The 17772-nt window shown below is 33.0% G+C and overlaps 1 protein-coding gene across 11 annotated transcripts in view; it reads left to right on the top strand.

Annotated features, from left to right (window-relative positions):
- The window catches only part of SPAG16 (sperm associated antigen 16), a 911935-nt gene that overhangs the window by 4862 nt on the left and 889301 nt on the right, over positions 1 to 17772 (top strand). For all 11 annotated transcript variants that reach the window (XM_077885066.1, XM_077885063.1, XM_077885062.1 and 8 more), the window contains exons 2-5: positions 4835 to 4881; positions 6018 to 6113; positions 8930 to 9048; positions 14730 to 14867. In XM_077885066.1, the coding sequence (XP_077741192.1) occupies positions 4835 to 4881; positions 6018 to 6113; positions 8930 to 9048; positions 14730 to 14867 (400 nt within the window). The remainder of the gene's footprint in view (positions 1 to 4834; positions 4882 to 6017; positions 6114 to 8929; positions 9049 to 14729; positions 14868 to 17772) is intronic.

The raw sequence follows: 17772 nt of genomic DNA, 5'->3' as shown, positions 1-17772 counted from the left end.
TAATGGCTACATCTGAAGGGAATAGAAAGGATGAAAAAAAAAATTTTGGAAATGGAATTCAACAATGTTCTTTGAAGGAATACTAGGCATATAATACGAAGGGAGTTCTGTAAGGGCTCAGAATCAGGTTGGCATTAACAAACTGATTTTAAGACAGAATTCTGGCTTATTCTGCAATGGAAAAAAAAATCACTTTTTCTGAGAACTATGACCAGCTTAGTTGTATGGACATTTCCTGGAGAATAGATCACCTAAGAGATGAGATTACACATGAGAAAGTTGTCCAGGAAAAATAGAACGAGAGTAGAGGGTTTTTTATCATTCAGGCAATTCTTGGTCAATTGTTTATTCCTGTCCTGGCAACATTGTTTCTGAAGCAATGCTTTCCAACCTTTTTTACACCTTTTTTCTGATTGCATCAGATCTTGCATCATTTAGTCTTTCTGGCTGTCCCAAAGGCCAAGGGAATCAACATCTGTACAGTCTGCAGTGTTCTCTTTATGAGAACTGAAGAGTGTAATTTCTCTCAGGCTTCAGAACCAGTTCTGCTGTATATCTGCGGAGAAACTCATCTTTTTTCATTGGATGGATACTGAATTGGTATCTGATTACATTCCCCTCTTTACACTGACTGCTGGGAAGCTTTGGGTCATGTGACTTAGGTTTAACAAAGTTCGTGAAACTTTATGGCATGTACTGCAGCTTTACCTTTGTCTTATTTCTCTTTCTCTTTTAATTTCCATATTATTTTTATATTTTGTATTTATGCGTATTTGTAAGCTGCCACACAGTCATTTGGGGATTTGTTTGTGCATTTGTCCATGTGGTGTTATCCAGCTAAGCTATATAGACAGATGCATGCCAAAGTACATATATTTCTTCAGTAACACTGCAACATCACATTTCAATTCAGTTGCTCCTGGGAAGATTTTTCTGTACAAATCATTTTTGTGGATATTGAAAATACCAATCAAGGAAAATAGTGGCTCCTATATTGAATGTTTGTCCTCTTCCTGACCTTTTGTCTTATTAATGTCTTGCCCTTGGCTGATTTTATGTTTGGGTCTGTTGCCCCATTGCTCTCTTATACTTCTCCCTCCTTTAGGGCCTTCAAATTGAGCTATTTAAATGATTTGATTTAGCTGTTGGTAACATAACACTTGAGAGTTTGGAAAACAAGTGAGGGTTCATTGCCTAGGAATTTAGTAAAAATTGCAGTTTTTTTGTGTCACTGTAGAAACGTGTAGAAACTGCAGAAATACAATATTGTAGAAAATTCCTGATCTTTTTATTTAGGAAATTTGCCTCCGTCACTTCTAGGAGTATGATTTTTGGCAATTCTTAATCTCCCTAATTCAGTTTGTTTGTTTGTTTGTTTGTTTGTTTGTTTCTTTCTTTCTTTCTTTCTTTCTTTCTTTCTTTCTTTCATTTAGAAAAGACTATGTTACTTAATTTCACAGGATTGTTGTGGAAATAAATATGATAGTGCTCCATATGACAGTACTTTTTAAGCTTTATAAAATGGTATTTTTTCATTTATTCTTTTTGATTTGGGGGGAAACAGTATATTATTAGGGTTTGAAAGCTGTTGCCTTCTGTATTTTTCTAGGTAGCAGTATAGCAAGTTTGATATTTCCAAAGCTTTGAGGACAAATCACTTTTTTCTTCTACATATTGCCATGTTTAACATCCTATGCTTTCATGTTTCTTCCTCACATTAATCTTATCAGTTGGCTTATTTACAATTTTAAAGTCTGTCCAAATGATTTTGGAATATTTACATCTTTGTGGAATGTATTATGGTGTGAGCAGTGATGATGGAAGGGTGGTATTACTTTTCTGGGGACTTAAAGATAAGTGATTTCTTACAAAATAAAGTTTTAGTAAATGTCATGCAGAAAAGGGCATTCTTTTCCATAAAAAAAGAGACTGATTTCCTGTAGCTGAACTTCAGGAAATTTTATCTAATGAAGTGAAAATATGTCGGAAAAATATAAATTTAGAAAAGTGGAAAATTTAGAATGTATTTTAATAATCCATTCATCTTAATGCATGGGGGAACTGGACCATGAAAGACTTATGAGACTTCTCCACAGGTACTCATCTCTTTCTAGAAAAGGAGAACAATAACAAATACTTACATAGCATTTACTATGAGCCAGGCACCATTCTAAATGATTTACACTTTTAATACTCTTGAAAACTCTTAAGGTATTATGGTTGCTGGCTTTCAAAATGATGCCCAGTGATCTCCATATCCTGGTCCTCATGCTCCTATATAGTTCCTTTATATATTGAATAGGATTGACTTATGTAACCAATAGAATAGTGAAGAAATGATGATGTATGACTTCTGAGGCTTGGCCATAAAAGTTATTATGGCTTCCACTTTGCTTTCTTGCTTATTCTGGGGTAGCTAGCCACTATGTCTTGAGAATGCTTAAGAAACTTATGGAGAGACTCACATGGGGAGGAATTAAAACTTTCAGCCAACAATGTTAGAGCCATCTTTGAAAGGGATCCTATTGCCTCAGCTGAGTCTTCAGAAGACTGCAAGCTTGGCTTCAGTCTTGACTGAGGCCTCATGAGAGATCCCAAATGAAAATACACGAGCTAAGCCACCGAATTCTTGACCATGGATACTGTGAGATAATGGATACTTATTGTTAAACCTTAAGTTTTGGGGAGTTGGTTATGCAACAATAATAAAAAGATAAAAAGTACAGATTTTGGCACCTGATAATGTTTTTTTTTTTTTTTTTTTTTTAAAGATTTTATTTATTTTTTTCTGAGAGAGAGAGGCAGAGACATAGGCAGAGGGAGAAGCAGGCTCCATGCAGGGAGCCTGATGTGGGACTCCATCCCAGGCGGGACTCCAGGATTATGCCCTGGGCCAAAGGTAGATGCTAAACCGCTGAGCTACCCAGGCACCCTGAAATGGGGTTCTACCATAAGAGATACTTTAAAGTATTAGAGTGGTTCTAGAAATGAATATAGGACAGATGTTGGAAGTTCTTTAAGTAGGATGTTAGTGAAAGCTAAAATACCTTGAACAGACTATTAGTGGAAGCCTTATGGTCTATAAGAAGGCTGCTGGCAAGAGATTAAAGGAGAGTGAAGCCAGTACTATTGGAAACTTCCATAGCTGTAGGTGGGTACTTCAGTACTAGTACCCTGTATGGGTAAGTTCAAAGTTAGAGGATCAGATGCAGGTATGCAATTTTTTTTTTTGCTGTAGTTTAATATACCACACTAGTTAAAACACTAGTTTTTAATTAGTTATTTAGTTGGTTATTTTAATTAGTTTAGTTAAATTAACTAGTTTTTTTTTTTTTTTTTTTAAGCCTAGATTACTTTTCACCGTATTTTTGGGAGATATACTCTTGTTTGACAATAAAATAGTGGTCTTTTGACAGTGTCTAGTTCCCAAGGATTGGTCATAACTGTCTTATGGCTTAAGTGTCTCAAGTGGATAAAGCAAACAGTGAAAAGTTACAGCTTATGATGGAGCTGAGTAACAAGACTGCATTACTTATCTTTTAGAGGTTTAGAACTGTGTGGAAGATACTTGGCAAGCACTTCAAGTGTTTGCACAGTACAGGAAACAAATATGGAATAATGAAAGGTTTAAGTATAGCATAGTGAAACTTAACTCTGGGGCTGATTCCCAACGGTCTTAGGTCCTAGTTGAATGACCTTGTGGGTGTGAGTCCTGATCTATGAAATGGAGATGATAATAGCTTGTAGGTAGGATGAAGATGAAGTGAGTTAATTCATCATGTAAAGCCCCCAGGGACAATGCCTGGCTTTTATTAAATACTGTGTAAGTGATATCAGTTCTTACTATAAATGGTATAATTTATTATATACACTTTTAGCTAAGTTTTGGAAGACAATTTCTCATAACCAGCAGCAGGATGAAAACTAGGCTAATCTCATCTTTGATTTTCACAACCACTACTATATGTTAAAGTGTTTAATTTCATGCATCTTGAACTTGGCATAATCATGTATGTATGTTAGGAAAAAAATGTAAACCTACCAACCAACAAAATAATGTTACTGGTGTATGTTTTGATTTCTTTGGAAATTAAATGTTATTTTGAAGTTTTCATTTGTACTTACAATAACTTGTAATTTTTGAAAGTCTTAAAATGGTGTTGTTAGAATTTTTTATTAGAGTCATTTCCATTTATATTTTAATGCTTATTTCTTGATAATTTGTGAATTATTGAATTATGATTACTGTATAGTTTACATTTACTTAAAAATTAGTCTGCCTTTCCTGAGAAGAAAATTTAATTTTAAAATTGAACTATATAATAAAAAAGCAGTGATTTAAATAACTTTTATTGTGAAAACATTTAAATGCTTTTTACTTATATTTATTGGTGTGCTTTTTAAAAATTCATAATATTTTAAATAAAGAAGTCAGAGTGCACTGTGATTGACTCAGGAGCTCTAAGAAATTAAGTAAGTTGGAGATAAATTTAAAAAACTTACTGCCATAGTTTTCCTGTCCATCATTTTATTATCTCTTCCTAAGCCTTCTTAGAGTTGAATTGGAAATCATTAGATAGTAAATAGACATATGGGAAGATAGTCTTTCATGAGTTTGGGTTATGTAGAACAATAATTTAAAATAACGAAAAATATTTTTGTTTGAAAATACTTGTGTTTGTAGGTTGTATGGGGAAGAGAAATTTTGAAAAGAGCTTAAATTACATTTACCAACTGGTAAGATATATGGATCTGAAACTGAATTTTAAGGTCAAATCAATTTTAAATCATTTTCTTCCACATATTTTGAGATTGACACTTGACAAGATTTCAGAGGTCGCCATAACTGAAGCATCTGAAGATGATTATGAATATGAAGAGGTAATTTTTTCATTTTAGGTATTTAATCTATAAATTCACTAGTCATTCTTAGGAAACATTCATTCTATTTTGTTTTATTTTTTTGTTTTCCTTAAGAGATGCTAGTTTTCCAAACTTAGTATCAACTATTTAAGAGTGAAGCATGAAAGTTCTATTTGAAAGTTTAGATTGGTTAATGCATCTGGCTCTTTTGGTTTTCCTGTTAGTTGGGCTTCAAATTTCGCTCCTTATCCTTTGCCTTGTGGATACTGACTCCAGACTGTCATTTCGTTCAGCAGGCATTCCCTAATATCCATTCTGCTCTTGGATGGGTTTCCCAGAGTCCCACTATGGGCTGCAGCTCAGATCCCAGGCTTCCTTTCAGCTTAACTATAATTCTGTGTAGTGTAGTTCCTGTCTCAAATCTTCCCTTTAATTCTCTGTTTGGATGGGACTTCTCATTACATCAGAAACATGGCCCATACAGTAGTAGCTCCTAGATGACAGACGCTGTAAGTACAACTGTGGAAGCAAGCCTGGCAGTTTGTGGCTTGGGCAAGTAAAAGAAAAAACAGTAGATAAGCTTTTTATTACTACTAGTAAAATAGAGATAATATGAATATGTGCCACATGAAATTACTGAAGGGTTCATATAAAAGGCATAGAACTGATCAGCACATAAGAAGCACATGGAAAAAAAAATAAGAAGCACATGGTAAGTATGAACCATCATTATTAGTGTCATAATTAGAATCAATTGCATTCTTCCAAGAGCTTAATATCTAGGCAGTGAGTTTTATTTTTTATTTTTTTATTTTTTAAACTAGAGATTGGCAGTTGCTAGTAGTTACAAAAGAGAAGTAGCCTTACTTTTTTTTTTCTCAGCAGAGTTGTTAGACTACATTTGTCATTATAGATGAGAGTAGATGCCCATAAGCTGATCTGGAGTTTATCAGAGGTGACATTGAATGATGTTTACTAGGAAGTCAGAAAGCTTCCTGCTTGTTAGTTATTCATTTGTCACAGAACTTAAGAATAACATGGGGTCTTATATAAGGTATATATTTTTTGATCCATTGTTTTCTGAGGAAAAAATATTTCTGAAATGAAGTAAGGTTGCCTGCTTGCTCTTCCTATCCTCTTTCTTTTTGATTTAGATAGCAGATGACAATTTTAGCATTCCAGAAGGTGAAGAAGACCTGGCAAAAGCAATTCAGATGGTCCAAGAACAGGCTACAGATACTCAGATTTTGGTGAGAATTGAACACAACCTATAGTTTTTGTAATATGAACACAGATTTTTTATGTGAAGTCTTGAAAGTCATTTAATCTTTAAGTTTTACTGGCTAAACTTAAGTTTTACTTAGTAAATACCATCCTGTCACTTGTTGTACCTTTTTCTCTTCTGTGTGTTTATTATCACACTTAAGTAGTCATTTTTATTCTTTTTTTGTCATTTTCTATATCATGGTTACTCTTTCATAACTTCACTAAATGACACCTTCCTTCAGAACTCTGCCTGTTTAATCTCATTGGATATTAAACCAAGGATTTTTAACATTAATGTGCAGAATTTGGTATTGGACACAGATACTAAAATGGGTTTTGTAAACATCGTGGTTTTTTTTTGTTGTTGTTGTTTTATGGAATATTCATCTCACAGGGAGTTCTTAATATGTTACAACATTTTTTTTCTTATCAACTATTTTACTAAAGAATGTGGTAGGGGATTTGTTGTTTTTATTCAGCTAGTCTTTAATTCCTTGAGACAAGGCCAGTATCTCATTCATATTTAATCCCTAACACCTTTCATGGTGCCTGGCATTTGGGAGATGTTCAACAAATATATGTTGATTGAATATTATATATGAGTTTAAAAACAGTCACATCACTTGGAACATGTATGTGTGTGTGTGTGCACGTTACATATAAGATGTTGATAGGACTGCTAATTTCCATGTGTGAGTAAGAATCATGGCAGTTAAAGGTGGTTGGATTTCTACTTTGAGTGTTTCAAAGTATGTGTATCAGATGTTTTCAGGAAAAGATAGAAAAGAAATATTATTTGAGAAGGCAGTAATCTACCAGATGTGTTGGAACCAATCTACCAGATGTGTATGTACATGCAAATATTAGCAGACATCTGTAGAAACTAAAATAGGTACAGTCTCTCTGTCCTCCTTTTCCTCCTGTGTTCCCAATTACTTCAACTATCATCTATCTCATTCTAAATATCATATTCAAATTTATTGACCAGAAATGCAACGGTAGCATTTATTATTGTGTAATGAATGTTTACTTCTAGCCATATTATATCCTTATCCAGTAATTGTATATATTCTTCCACCATAATGCAAAGACTTGAAGGTAGGGATGTTGTATTCTGCTACCGTGGTGTTTTACATGTTTGATATAGGGCCCTGCACATAATCAACATTATTATATAATATCTCTTAAAATGATCATAGGAAAGATATTCCAAATTATCCTACTTGAGTGTTAAAAATTTTGTTTTAAAACCCTAGTCATGGGAGCCTGGATAGCTCAGTGGTTAATTGCCTTGGCTCAGGGTGTAATCCCAGGTCGGGGGATTTGAGTCCCACTTCAGGCTCCCTGTGAGGAGCCTCCTTTTCCACCTTTCTATATCTCTGCCTCTCTCTGCGTGTCTCTCATGCATCAATCAATCAATTAATCAATCAATCTTTAAAAACAAAAACAACCCCCCCAGTCATTTATCAGGAAATTTCTCCCAAATTTGCTTCAATGGATTATTGTTTTGAATATTGTAGCAGCTACTAGTAATTAAGATCAGCATTACATTATGTATAGCACTTTTGAGAAAAACCTTTTAGGGCAACAGGCATTCTTTCCTCATGCATTTCTATGTAACTATTAACAGGTATGTAACATTTACCTGGTATGTAACCATTACCATGTTAAGGAGAAGGAGGAAGGAAAGGCTATTGTTGAGTTTCTATATATGAAAATAGATCTGTCTGTTTAAACAATCAGCAGTTAGATTGGTAAGTTCTTGCCAATAAGAAGAAAATTAAGGCACTCTGGAGACAATGATGCTGTTGATATTTTTAAGTATCTACCTATTATTTGGCTTATTTTATACACTGACTTATGGTGGTTTTATGACTGTCTTAAATTCATATCTCACTTGCTGAAATACCTTTGCTTTTCTGATTCAGGGGTCTGCAAACTTGTTCTTTGGGGTCATATAGTAAGTATTTTAGATTTTGAGGGCTATAAGATGTCTGTTGCAACTTACCTCTCTTATGTAGTATGAAAGCAGCCATAGACAATATGTAAACAAGTGGGCATGGCTGTGTTCTAATAAACTTTATTTATATAGTTAGCTGACCCCTGATATAGTTGATAGACTGACTTCCATTATGAAATGGTAGGATAAACTACTTTGTAGCATATAACTTCTTCTCTATCATAGTGTTTCTAAAGATCAAGGCACTAGAATTTATTATATTTCTTTTTATAATGATAATAATTGAAAGAATTAAAAGGCCCATATGTTCCCCCTTTGTAAAAATGTGTTATATGCTATTGAAAGGACAAGCTGACCTCCTTATTGTTCTTTAGATAATCCAGTCATGCTCTTGCCTCAGGTTATTTGCTGTTGCTATAACTTAAACATGATTGTCTTTCTCTAGGTTTATGCTCAGATTCCACTTTATCAGTGAAATCTTCCTTCATCACTCTACATATATAATAGCCCAGCTCCACATACATATCTGCCCTGCATCTGGCTCTCCCTCCCTTCAGTCTTCTGCTCTTTTTTTCTCCCAGACCCTTAGTGCCATCTGCCATATTATGTATTTTTAATTTAGTTATTCGTTTTCTGTCTCCATCTACTTGACTATTAGATGTGAAGACTGAGTCTTACATAGGTATAAATTCATTACTGTTTTATCTCTAGTGATTAAAATCGTTCCTGGAACATAACATTCAACAAAAATATATGAAAAAATAAACATTTGTACCAATAATCAAAGCTTAGTGATGATTTTATATTTTCAAAATAAATAATGACACATTTAAATTTCAGGAGCAGAAAACAGTCCTTCCTTCAAAACAACAAGTACCTGAAGTAATAGAAGACTTTCTCTGCAATTTCCTAATCAAAATGGGAATGACCAGAACTCTTGATTGCTTTCAGTCTGAATGGTAAACAATTATGTAGATAAATAGTTCTCTAAAATGCTAACATGTACACTTATAACTGTCTTAAAGGATTTGAAGTTGTTCAGCTTATGCAAAATGGATGAAATGGATGGAAGCCTTTCTCATCCCCACCAGTGGAACCACAACACACTTTCTCTCACATAATTAAGATGTCAGTTTAAGAGAAGTTTTTATTAAACCTCCTTTCTAAATATTCAAATTTGAGTGATTTTCAAAAATCAAGAAAATGGAATATCTCCTGGGATTATATAATAATACAAAGCTCTTTTATAAAATACTTTTCTAATACATTCTGCATAATTATTAAGGGTAATATTTCCTGCATTTAGACATCCTACCAAGAGTACTACTTCGTTTGCTTTACTTCTAGTGTAATGGCCTTTCTCTGCTCTCACAATTGTTTAATTCTTTTTCTATAAATATTTCTTCATTTAGAAATAAGCAGAATTATATTTTCAAACGATGTCTAGACACAGATCTTTTTTATAATCGAAAATTTTAGTAACTTATTGGTTATGGAAATCAGCAGGCATCCTGTCTTTATTCCTCTGCTACAGCAGTAATGTCACCAGGCATGTTTTCAGAGTCCTAACGTTCTTAATGAAATATTGAATAATTGGATGTAAAAATATGTTTGAGCCATTTTAAAAGACATTTCATATCATGGAAGGGGATACTATGATATAAAAAATGTTTGTAGTGTTTTGAGACTAAATCCTAATTTTAAATATAAGGAGCAATTTGTAATTTCTACTACCACAACTTTGTTGTAATTTTTATTTGCTGCTTTTTTTGGTTCTCATCTACCAAGACCATGTACATAGAAGAAATAAGTTTTATTATTTTAAAGTGCATATCTAAAGTTAATAAATTGAATGAAAAGGACCATTTTTCATTAAAACAGTTTAGGAAAAAGAGCAAGTTTGATGGTAGAAAAATAATAATGTTCCTATTAAATAGAAATTGCATGAATGATTTTTATAAAAATGTCCCTAAGAGATAATTACAAATGTATTAGAAAATACATTTTTGTAAAAGTAGGTAGATGATTAATTTACAGTACTAATGAAATGAAAAATTAATAAGGCTCAGTTCCTTTTTTTTTTTCTAAGAATATGTATAGGACATGTAGTACTTCCATGTTTGTTCATTCCAAAGTGTGAAATGATTCTCTTTGAGAAATCTGGAACCAACTGTATTTTTAACAAGTGCTTGTTGTTCATATTGTCCTTTTAGATTTAGCAATTTGAATTGAGATAAAACTTCAGGAAACTACAGTGGTATTAGGACTTGTAGAACCCCTATATAAGCATGCCATTTAGTATATTACAATAATCTTAAAGTAAAATTCATATATCTCATTATTATATGGGTTTAGTAAAACTGTGTTTCAAATAATTGTATCCTTATCCCTAGCCGTCAGTCAGTTTATAATGAAGTTACAAACTGTAATAAGATTTCACAGTATTGACTCTTTATTTCAAATGACAAAATTTTTGCTTTGATCAGAAACTTTTACTTACTCTGCATAGTAGGGCTATTAGAATATTAAATATATTTTTTAATCATTTTTTATTATAGAGAAAAACGTTTATAGTATTCATTACTATGAATTCATTTGTCTTATAGAACTTTACAAAATGAGTTTTCCTCATTGTTAGTTTATAAAATAGAAAACCTCAAAGTAACCAGAAAACCTGGGCAGTAAAATTTGGCTTGTGGTTTTTCAATCCTCAAACAGTAATTGCAGTAAGCCTTTTAAATCTAAGGTCAGCAAACAAATTTGGCCTGCCTCTTTTTATAAATAAAATTTTGTTGGCACATAGCCATAACCTTTCTTTTAGGTATTGTCTATGGCCACTTTCATGCTATAATAGCAAAGTTAGTCACAGTGGACTACATGTAGTCGACTACTAAGTGATTAACTACATATAGCCCAGAAAGCTTTTTTTTTTTTTTTTTTTTTTTTGTGAATTCTAGAAATTGTGTGTGTATGTGTGAATGTAATAGGAATTTTTTCTGTGAATCACAAGTGTGCACTGTGGGTTAGCTGTAGCTAACAGAATTTTGTCTTTGTTGGTAAAGTATTTTCCCTAACTGTCCCTAAAACATGGAGGAAAAATTCTCACTCAATACTTGTTATTATCTAGGTGACTGTTTCCCTGTCTTTTATATCCTATGTCTCGGGCACCATCAGGAAGGAAAAATAAGCCTTACTCTTATGACTCTATTGATATGCTTACTGAAATTATGTTGCTCTATTTGTCATCTGTGACAATGGGCCTTAAACTCTTCTGGTATATAGACAAAGCTTACGAAAGCCTTTGTACTTTCTCCCTGAAATACATGTATATTCTCCATTTCTGTGTGATTCTAAGTAGTTTATGGACCTTATGGTAAATATGAAGACCATTATGTAATTTTATTGGCAGGTTTCTTGTTGGTAAATTTTATTTCCTGTTCCTAATAGTTAAATAACGATCTTTTTTCCCATCTGAACACTTTTCAGTCTTATTCTAAGTGTGAGGGAATAAAGAGGAAGAAATAAAAAGGCCAGGATATTTCTTTAACACACACACACACACACACACACACACCTGAAACAAAACCAAAAATATCTTATGTAGGGAATGCTGATTTTATTGAGAAATGTATTAGTGTATTTCTGGAGTTTGTAGATTAAGATTCCTAATGATCTAACAGTATTAGAATAGTTTTAGTTTAAAATCATCTTTTATATTTTTACATAGAGTATAGAGATTTTACATGATAAATTATTTTTTAACGTCCTAAGATACATGACATAGTATATGTTATGTTGTATTATTCTTGACTTGTATTTACCATATACTAATTTATTTACATAACATTTAATTTAGAGAAGGACTACATATCACTTTTTTTCTTATCAAAATCGGGCACTGAGGGGGGCACTTGATGGGATGAGCACTGGTTGTTATACTATATGTTGGCAAATCAAACTCCAATTAAAAAATAATTTCTTTAGTGATTTTTTTCTGTGTTAAATAAAGCAAGTTGCTGAAAACCAATTTTATGGTCAGAAAAACTTTATGGCCTAATACTTCAATCAATCCTTACATCTTCTCTTCTCAGATAAGTATAAATCACATTCTAAATATGAATATAATAGTGAATTTATAATTAAATGGTTAGTTTGTTTTATAAATTGTGGCAAGTATTACTTAATTCTATTATCTTAACCTTTTGAATATTCCACAGAGCTTATCTTGCTGTATTTTAATATAAGATATATAACACAACCATATGACTATTAATATGTAATATATTAATAAAATTAAGATTTATAATATGAAAATGCTGATGATTAAAACATTTTTAAACATGTTTAGCTCATCTATAGCTCATCTGCAGGGATTTCTTTGTTAATAACTTTGTAACTGAAAAGTTTTTCTATGTTTATATTTTGTTTAGCTTTATTGCTATATATAATGTATACATAAAATTATAATTAGTTACAAATCTGTAAGTGATTCTCTGATGTTCCTTTTAAATTCACTGAGAAAACAGAAGTTCTGTGACTCCTGCCTCCCTCTCTACTAACCTGTCATGTCTGTTCTTAGGCCTCCTCCTACTCACTTGTCACAGAGGCTGAGTCCTGCATACTGTCATCAAAGGCCAACCCTCCAGTTGTCTCCTGGAGCCTAGCTCTTCTCACCTGCTCCAGGACATTGCTTTGGCAATTGTCCCCTCTCTTTTCTGCTCTCTAAGCTTTTTCCCTTTCTGCTGGGTCATTCCTATAAGCATACAGATATTCAATTTTTATTATATTTTAAAAACGGCAGAAGACAAAAAAAAACACGCTGAACTCCACATCTTCTTTTAAGTTCATCTTGACTTCCTAGGCTCCACTTAATAGCATGTCTCCTTGAAAGAGAACATTGCCACTTCCTCATGTTGCTCTGTCATCTCCATGACTCCATTAAAGTTTTTTCAGTGCTGCACATTGCCAAATTTAGTGACTGATCCTCAGTACTTCTGTTCATCCTGTTTGCAGCATTATCACTGTCTTTCAAGTCTTCCTTTTTGGAATACTTTATTCACTTGGTTCCTGAGCTGCAATGCTCTCATATTCACTTAGTACTTCATGACCCCCTCTGATTCTTAGTCTCTATTTAGTAGTATTTCCTTCTCTTCCCAATCTTGAAATAGTCAAGAAACTTCATTTCTCTCTTTACATTCACTTCCTAGATGGCTTTGTCCAGTCTTGTGACTTTAAGTACTATCTGTTTACTGATGATTCCCAAATTTGAATTCAAGTCCTGACTTTTCCCCTGAACTCTGGACATGTATACCTAGAATTCATCCTCACTTGATTGCCTGCTATACATATTGCATTGAGCAATTCCTTAATTTCTCCAACCACCCAATTCCTACTGCACTCATTCCCCCATCTTTGTAAATGGCTGGCTGTTGTTCCACAAGAAACCTTGGAGTCATTCCTTAACTCTTTTAAAAACCAACACCTGGCAGATGATCTGTAGGAAAATCTTTATTGGCTCCACCAATAAGTTGTCTCCATCTTTAACAGCATGCCCAAAAGGGACCTATTTCTCATAATCTGTATTGCTACAAACTTTGTTCATGCCACCATTCTCTCTCTTTTGCAACAATCTCCTAACTGGTCTTTCTGATTCTACTCTTGCTCCTCTAGAGTCAGTTTATTCAAGCAGATGCCAGATTATTATTGTTTTTTTTTAAGAACAGAAGTTTCTTTTTTAAAAAATTTTAGGTAGTTAACATATAGTGTAATGTTGGTTTCTGGAGTAGAATTCAGTGATTTATCACTTACATACAACACCCAATGCTCATCATAGTGCTTTCCTTAATACCCATCACCCATCTAGTCCATCCCCCTGCCCCACCTCCCCAGCAGACTAATCCTTTTAAAAGAAATCAGATGAGTATCACTTGTTTCTCAAAGCCTTCCAGTGGCTCCAGTCTGATTCAAGTAAAATCAAATTCCTGTTTCTTCTCTCCTGCTTCCTGCTATCTTCCTGACCCATTTCTTACTAGTCTTCCCCTTCCTCTAGCTTCAGATACTCCGGATATACAGGCTTTTTGCTTTTAATTGTACATGTCAAACATCTCCTTTTTTCAGGGTCTTTACATTTATTTTTCTGTCAACTGAGAAAGCTTCTCTCCTTCATATCTCCATGACTTAGTTCCTTTATGTCTTTCAGTTTTCTGCTCAAATAGCACTTAGCCAGTCATACTTTCTGTGTTCAACCTATATAAAATAGCACAAATGCCCCCATCACTCTCTACTTCAATCTCTATCGCTTTTATCCTGTTTCCTTTTACTTCATAAAACATATCACCATCCACACTAGAATGGACGGGGACTTGGACTATTTTGTTTTCACCAGTGTCTAGATTAGTGCCTGGAACATACAAGATGTTCAGTTATAGTTTATGTACCATGATGATGTTAGTACCTTAGCAATTAATTATTTTTTTATTTTAAATATGTATAATGAATGTTGACATTCTAATTTACAAAAGTAGTACCACAACTCATTTCTGTAAATATCCCCTAGGACTTAACTTTTTGAATTGTACATAAATAAAGCCAATTTAGTAGACAGAAACAACATAAAGCCTTTTATTTGATTTTATCCTAGGTATGAATTAATACAGAAAGGAGTAACTGGTCTTAGAGATCTTGGGAATGTTCCAGATGTCTACACACAGAATATGCTTTTAGAAAATGAGAACAAAAATTTGAAGAAAGACTTGAAATGCTACAAACAGGCAGCTGAGTATGTTAATTTTTAAATGACTTTTTTTTTTTTCTTTTGGACTAAATAGAAGTAAAGAGTTGAATGAAGCTAACTGTGGTTAATGTACCAGAGCTTTAATTCTGAATTGAATTATATTTAAATTCTAGTTGGAAAGAATGTGAAAGGCAACTTAATTGAACAGATGATCCAAACTCTCACAACTGCAACCCACCAGGAAGAGTAGAATGCAGGAAATTGTATAGGAGATGGTTCATTTGTTATGTAACACTCACTTTCTTACAGTTTTGATAATATTTTCATGGTTTGTAGTGATTTTACCCCAGGAGGATGTTAAATTCCAAAATAATAAAATTATGGGAAACAGAAAGGAAGGAAGGAGCTAGTGTATTCCTAATTAGAGGAATTTTGGTATTTGAAAATCCTCCAAAGGAAGATTTGTCACCTTCTAGCATGAATTTATGTATAGAAAAGAAATTTAACAGAAGCCAAACCTTTCTTTCTGAAATTAATGAAAGACATAACTTTTCGTGAACAAAATTAAACACTGTTATTCTGGCAAAGACAAATATGTGAATGTGTTGACTAAGGAGGAGTCTAGTCATCAAGACAATGTTAGATGGAAAATCAATGCTTAGATATGGAGTAGAGAACATTGATGCCTTTGCTCATTATTTTTTGTTAAAAATACTTAAAGAGTGGTTTTCTCTGTTAAAGAATCCTATTACAACAAAAAATTAGATAAGCAGAACTACCATACAGAAACATAATATTTTTAAGATCTTTGTAAAAAAACAAGACTACGCATTGCAAAGTGAAGGAAAGTTATAAAATAAGCTCCTACTTTTAAAAGGTGGTGGTAGGGACACCTGGGTAGCTCAGCGGTTGGGCACCTGCCTTCGGCTCAGGTGGTGTTCCCAGGATCTGGGATCGAGTCCCGCATCAGGCTCCCTGCGAGGATCCTGCTTCTCCCTCTGCCTATGTCTCTAACTATCTCTCAGTCTGTGTCTCTCATGAATAAATAAATAAAATCTTTTTTTTTAATGTGGTAGTAAATAAAAGATAATTTTATGATCATTTATTCACTTATTACTTACACTTATAGAAATGTTTTTTCAAGTTATACAGGTTTCATATTATCTGTGGGTATACTATATGACATTTTATGTCTTAGAAGTATATGATAATCCATGGAATGATAAGTTACTAGAACCAGCATTCTCTCTATTCTCAGTTCATTTCTCAGAAGTGGTTTGCACTATTGGCCCTGATGTTCACTGTGATATTCTATAGACACCTAATGGATACACTGGGAATTTGACACAGCAAATTTTTCAGAGTGCTGCCTGGCATACTCTTTCAGTTCCTGATCTTCTTTGAACTATTGCTTGAGTTTGCTAATTTTCTTTTGAATAGATAGAGACTTTTCCTGCAATGAGTTTTGCCTTGGGACATTAAATAATCATTATTGATTACTGGTTTATTGAATACTATATTTAGAAATTGTAGTCAAAACATATAAACTATTACCTATGTAATTATTAGCCCATAACTAAAACATATCACTCAAATGAGATCTGATTCTTGTTTGTGTTTACTAAAAATTATCAGTTTACTAAATGTATATAAAATTTACTATATTTATTAAAATACAGTTTTAGTTTAAAGAGTTATGATTATTATCTCCTAAATCTATTTTATTTGAATAATTAAACTTTAACAAATTAGAAAAGGAAAATAAATAATCTACTTGACATGGAAAATTTGAATGAAAGATGCTTGACCCTTAGTAGATGCCTAATATTTATATCATTAAATGAATATTAAGTACATTGTGCTCTCATGGCACCTTTTGGTGAAGCATGTCTCTGGAGCCTAATTTTTTTGGATGCATTTCAGAAAATGGAGACTGAAGCTTTGTAAAAAATTACCAAAACTACTTCTGTCATGCTGTAAGTTTGCCCCACATTGTGATATTTTATCACACGGTTTTTCAATTCAACTTTTGAAGATAATTTTCTAATAGAGATTAGTAATAAACACGAGATTTCTTTCATAGAACCTACCATAAAGTTTTCCTTTTCAGGATTAAGACTATTTCTCAAGGCAAGATAAGTGTAGATTTTAAATACTTTTCTAATAATAATCTTTAGTATGTAAAAGGAAGCTTACAGATCTGTTATATATTGTCCTCATTATACTGGTAGCATTTAATGATGGATCTAGAAGAATCAGAGAAATCAGATAGCTATAAGCTTAGTATTTATCTAGAGAAGAGAGTTGGCATGGAAAGAGTATTGAACTTAAGGTTCAAATACCTAGCTTCCAATATTCTGCTACTTATTAACTCAGTTTTCTTATTGTTAAACTGGGAGTAATTGTACATAATATTATTAACTCCTAGGGAGTGATGTGATAATTAAATGAGACAATCTATATTAAAGAGCTGTGTAAATCACAAAGTGCTTTGAAAATGTCAGCTATTATTATCAATATCTCTAAAGGCTGTCATCCTTGGATATTTTTTTAATCATCACATCATTAATATTTTTGAAATTCAGCAATGATGAAGCATAAAGGAAGACATCAGAGGGGAAATATTTCACTCTAAATTTCATTTGAATTGCTATATTAAAAAATGACCTTTTTCTCTGTTGCAAGCAATGCCTATTTTAGAACAGAGGTTTTCCTTATCTTGCTACAAATGTAGATTATCTTATCTAAAATATGGTTTCATGTATGATATATATGTATGTATGATGATGGATGTTAACTATACTTATTGTGATCGTTTTGCACTGTATATGAATATTGAATCATATTGTGCACCTGAAACTGGTACAACATTATAGGTAAATTATACCTTAATAAAGAAAAGTTTTAGGGATCCCTGGGTGGCGCAGCGGTTTAGCGCCTGCCTTTGGCC

Source organism: Canis aureus, chromosome 36 (assembly GCF_053574225.1).
Source record: "Canis aureus isolate CA01 chromosome 36, VMU_Caureus_v.1.0, whole genome shotgun sequence".
Classification (NCBI taxonomy): Eukaryota; Metazoa; Chordata; class Mammalia; order Carnivora; family Canidae; genus Canis; species Canis aureus.
The sequence above is the reverse complement of the archived record's forward strand: the minus strand, read 5'-3'. Positions and strand labels throughout refer to the sequence as shown.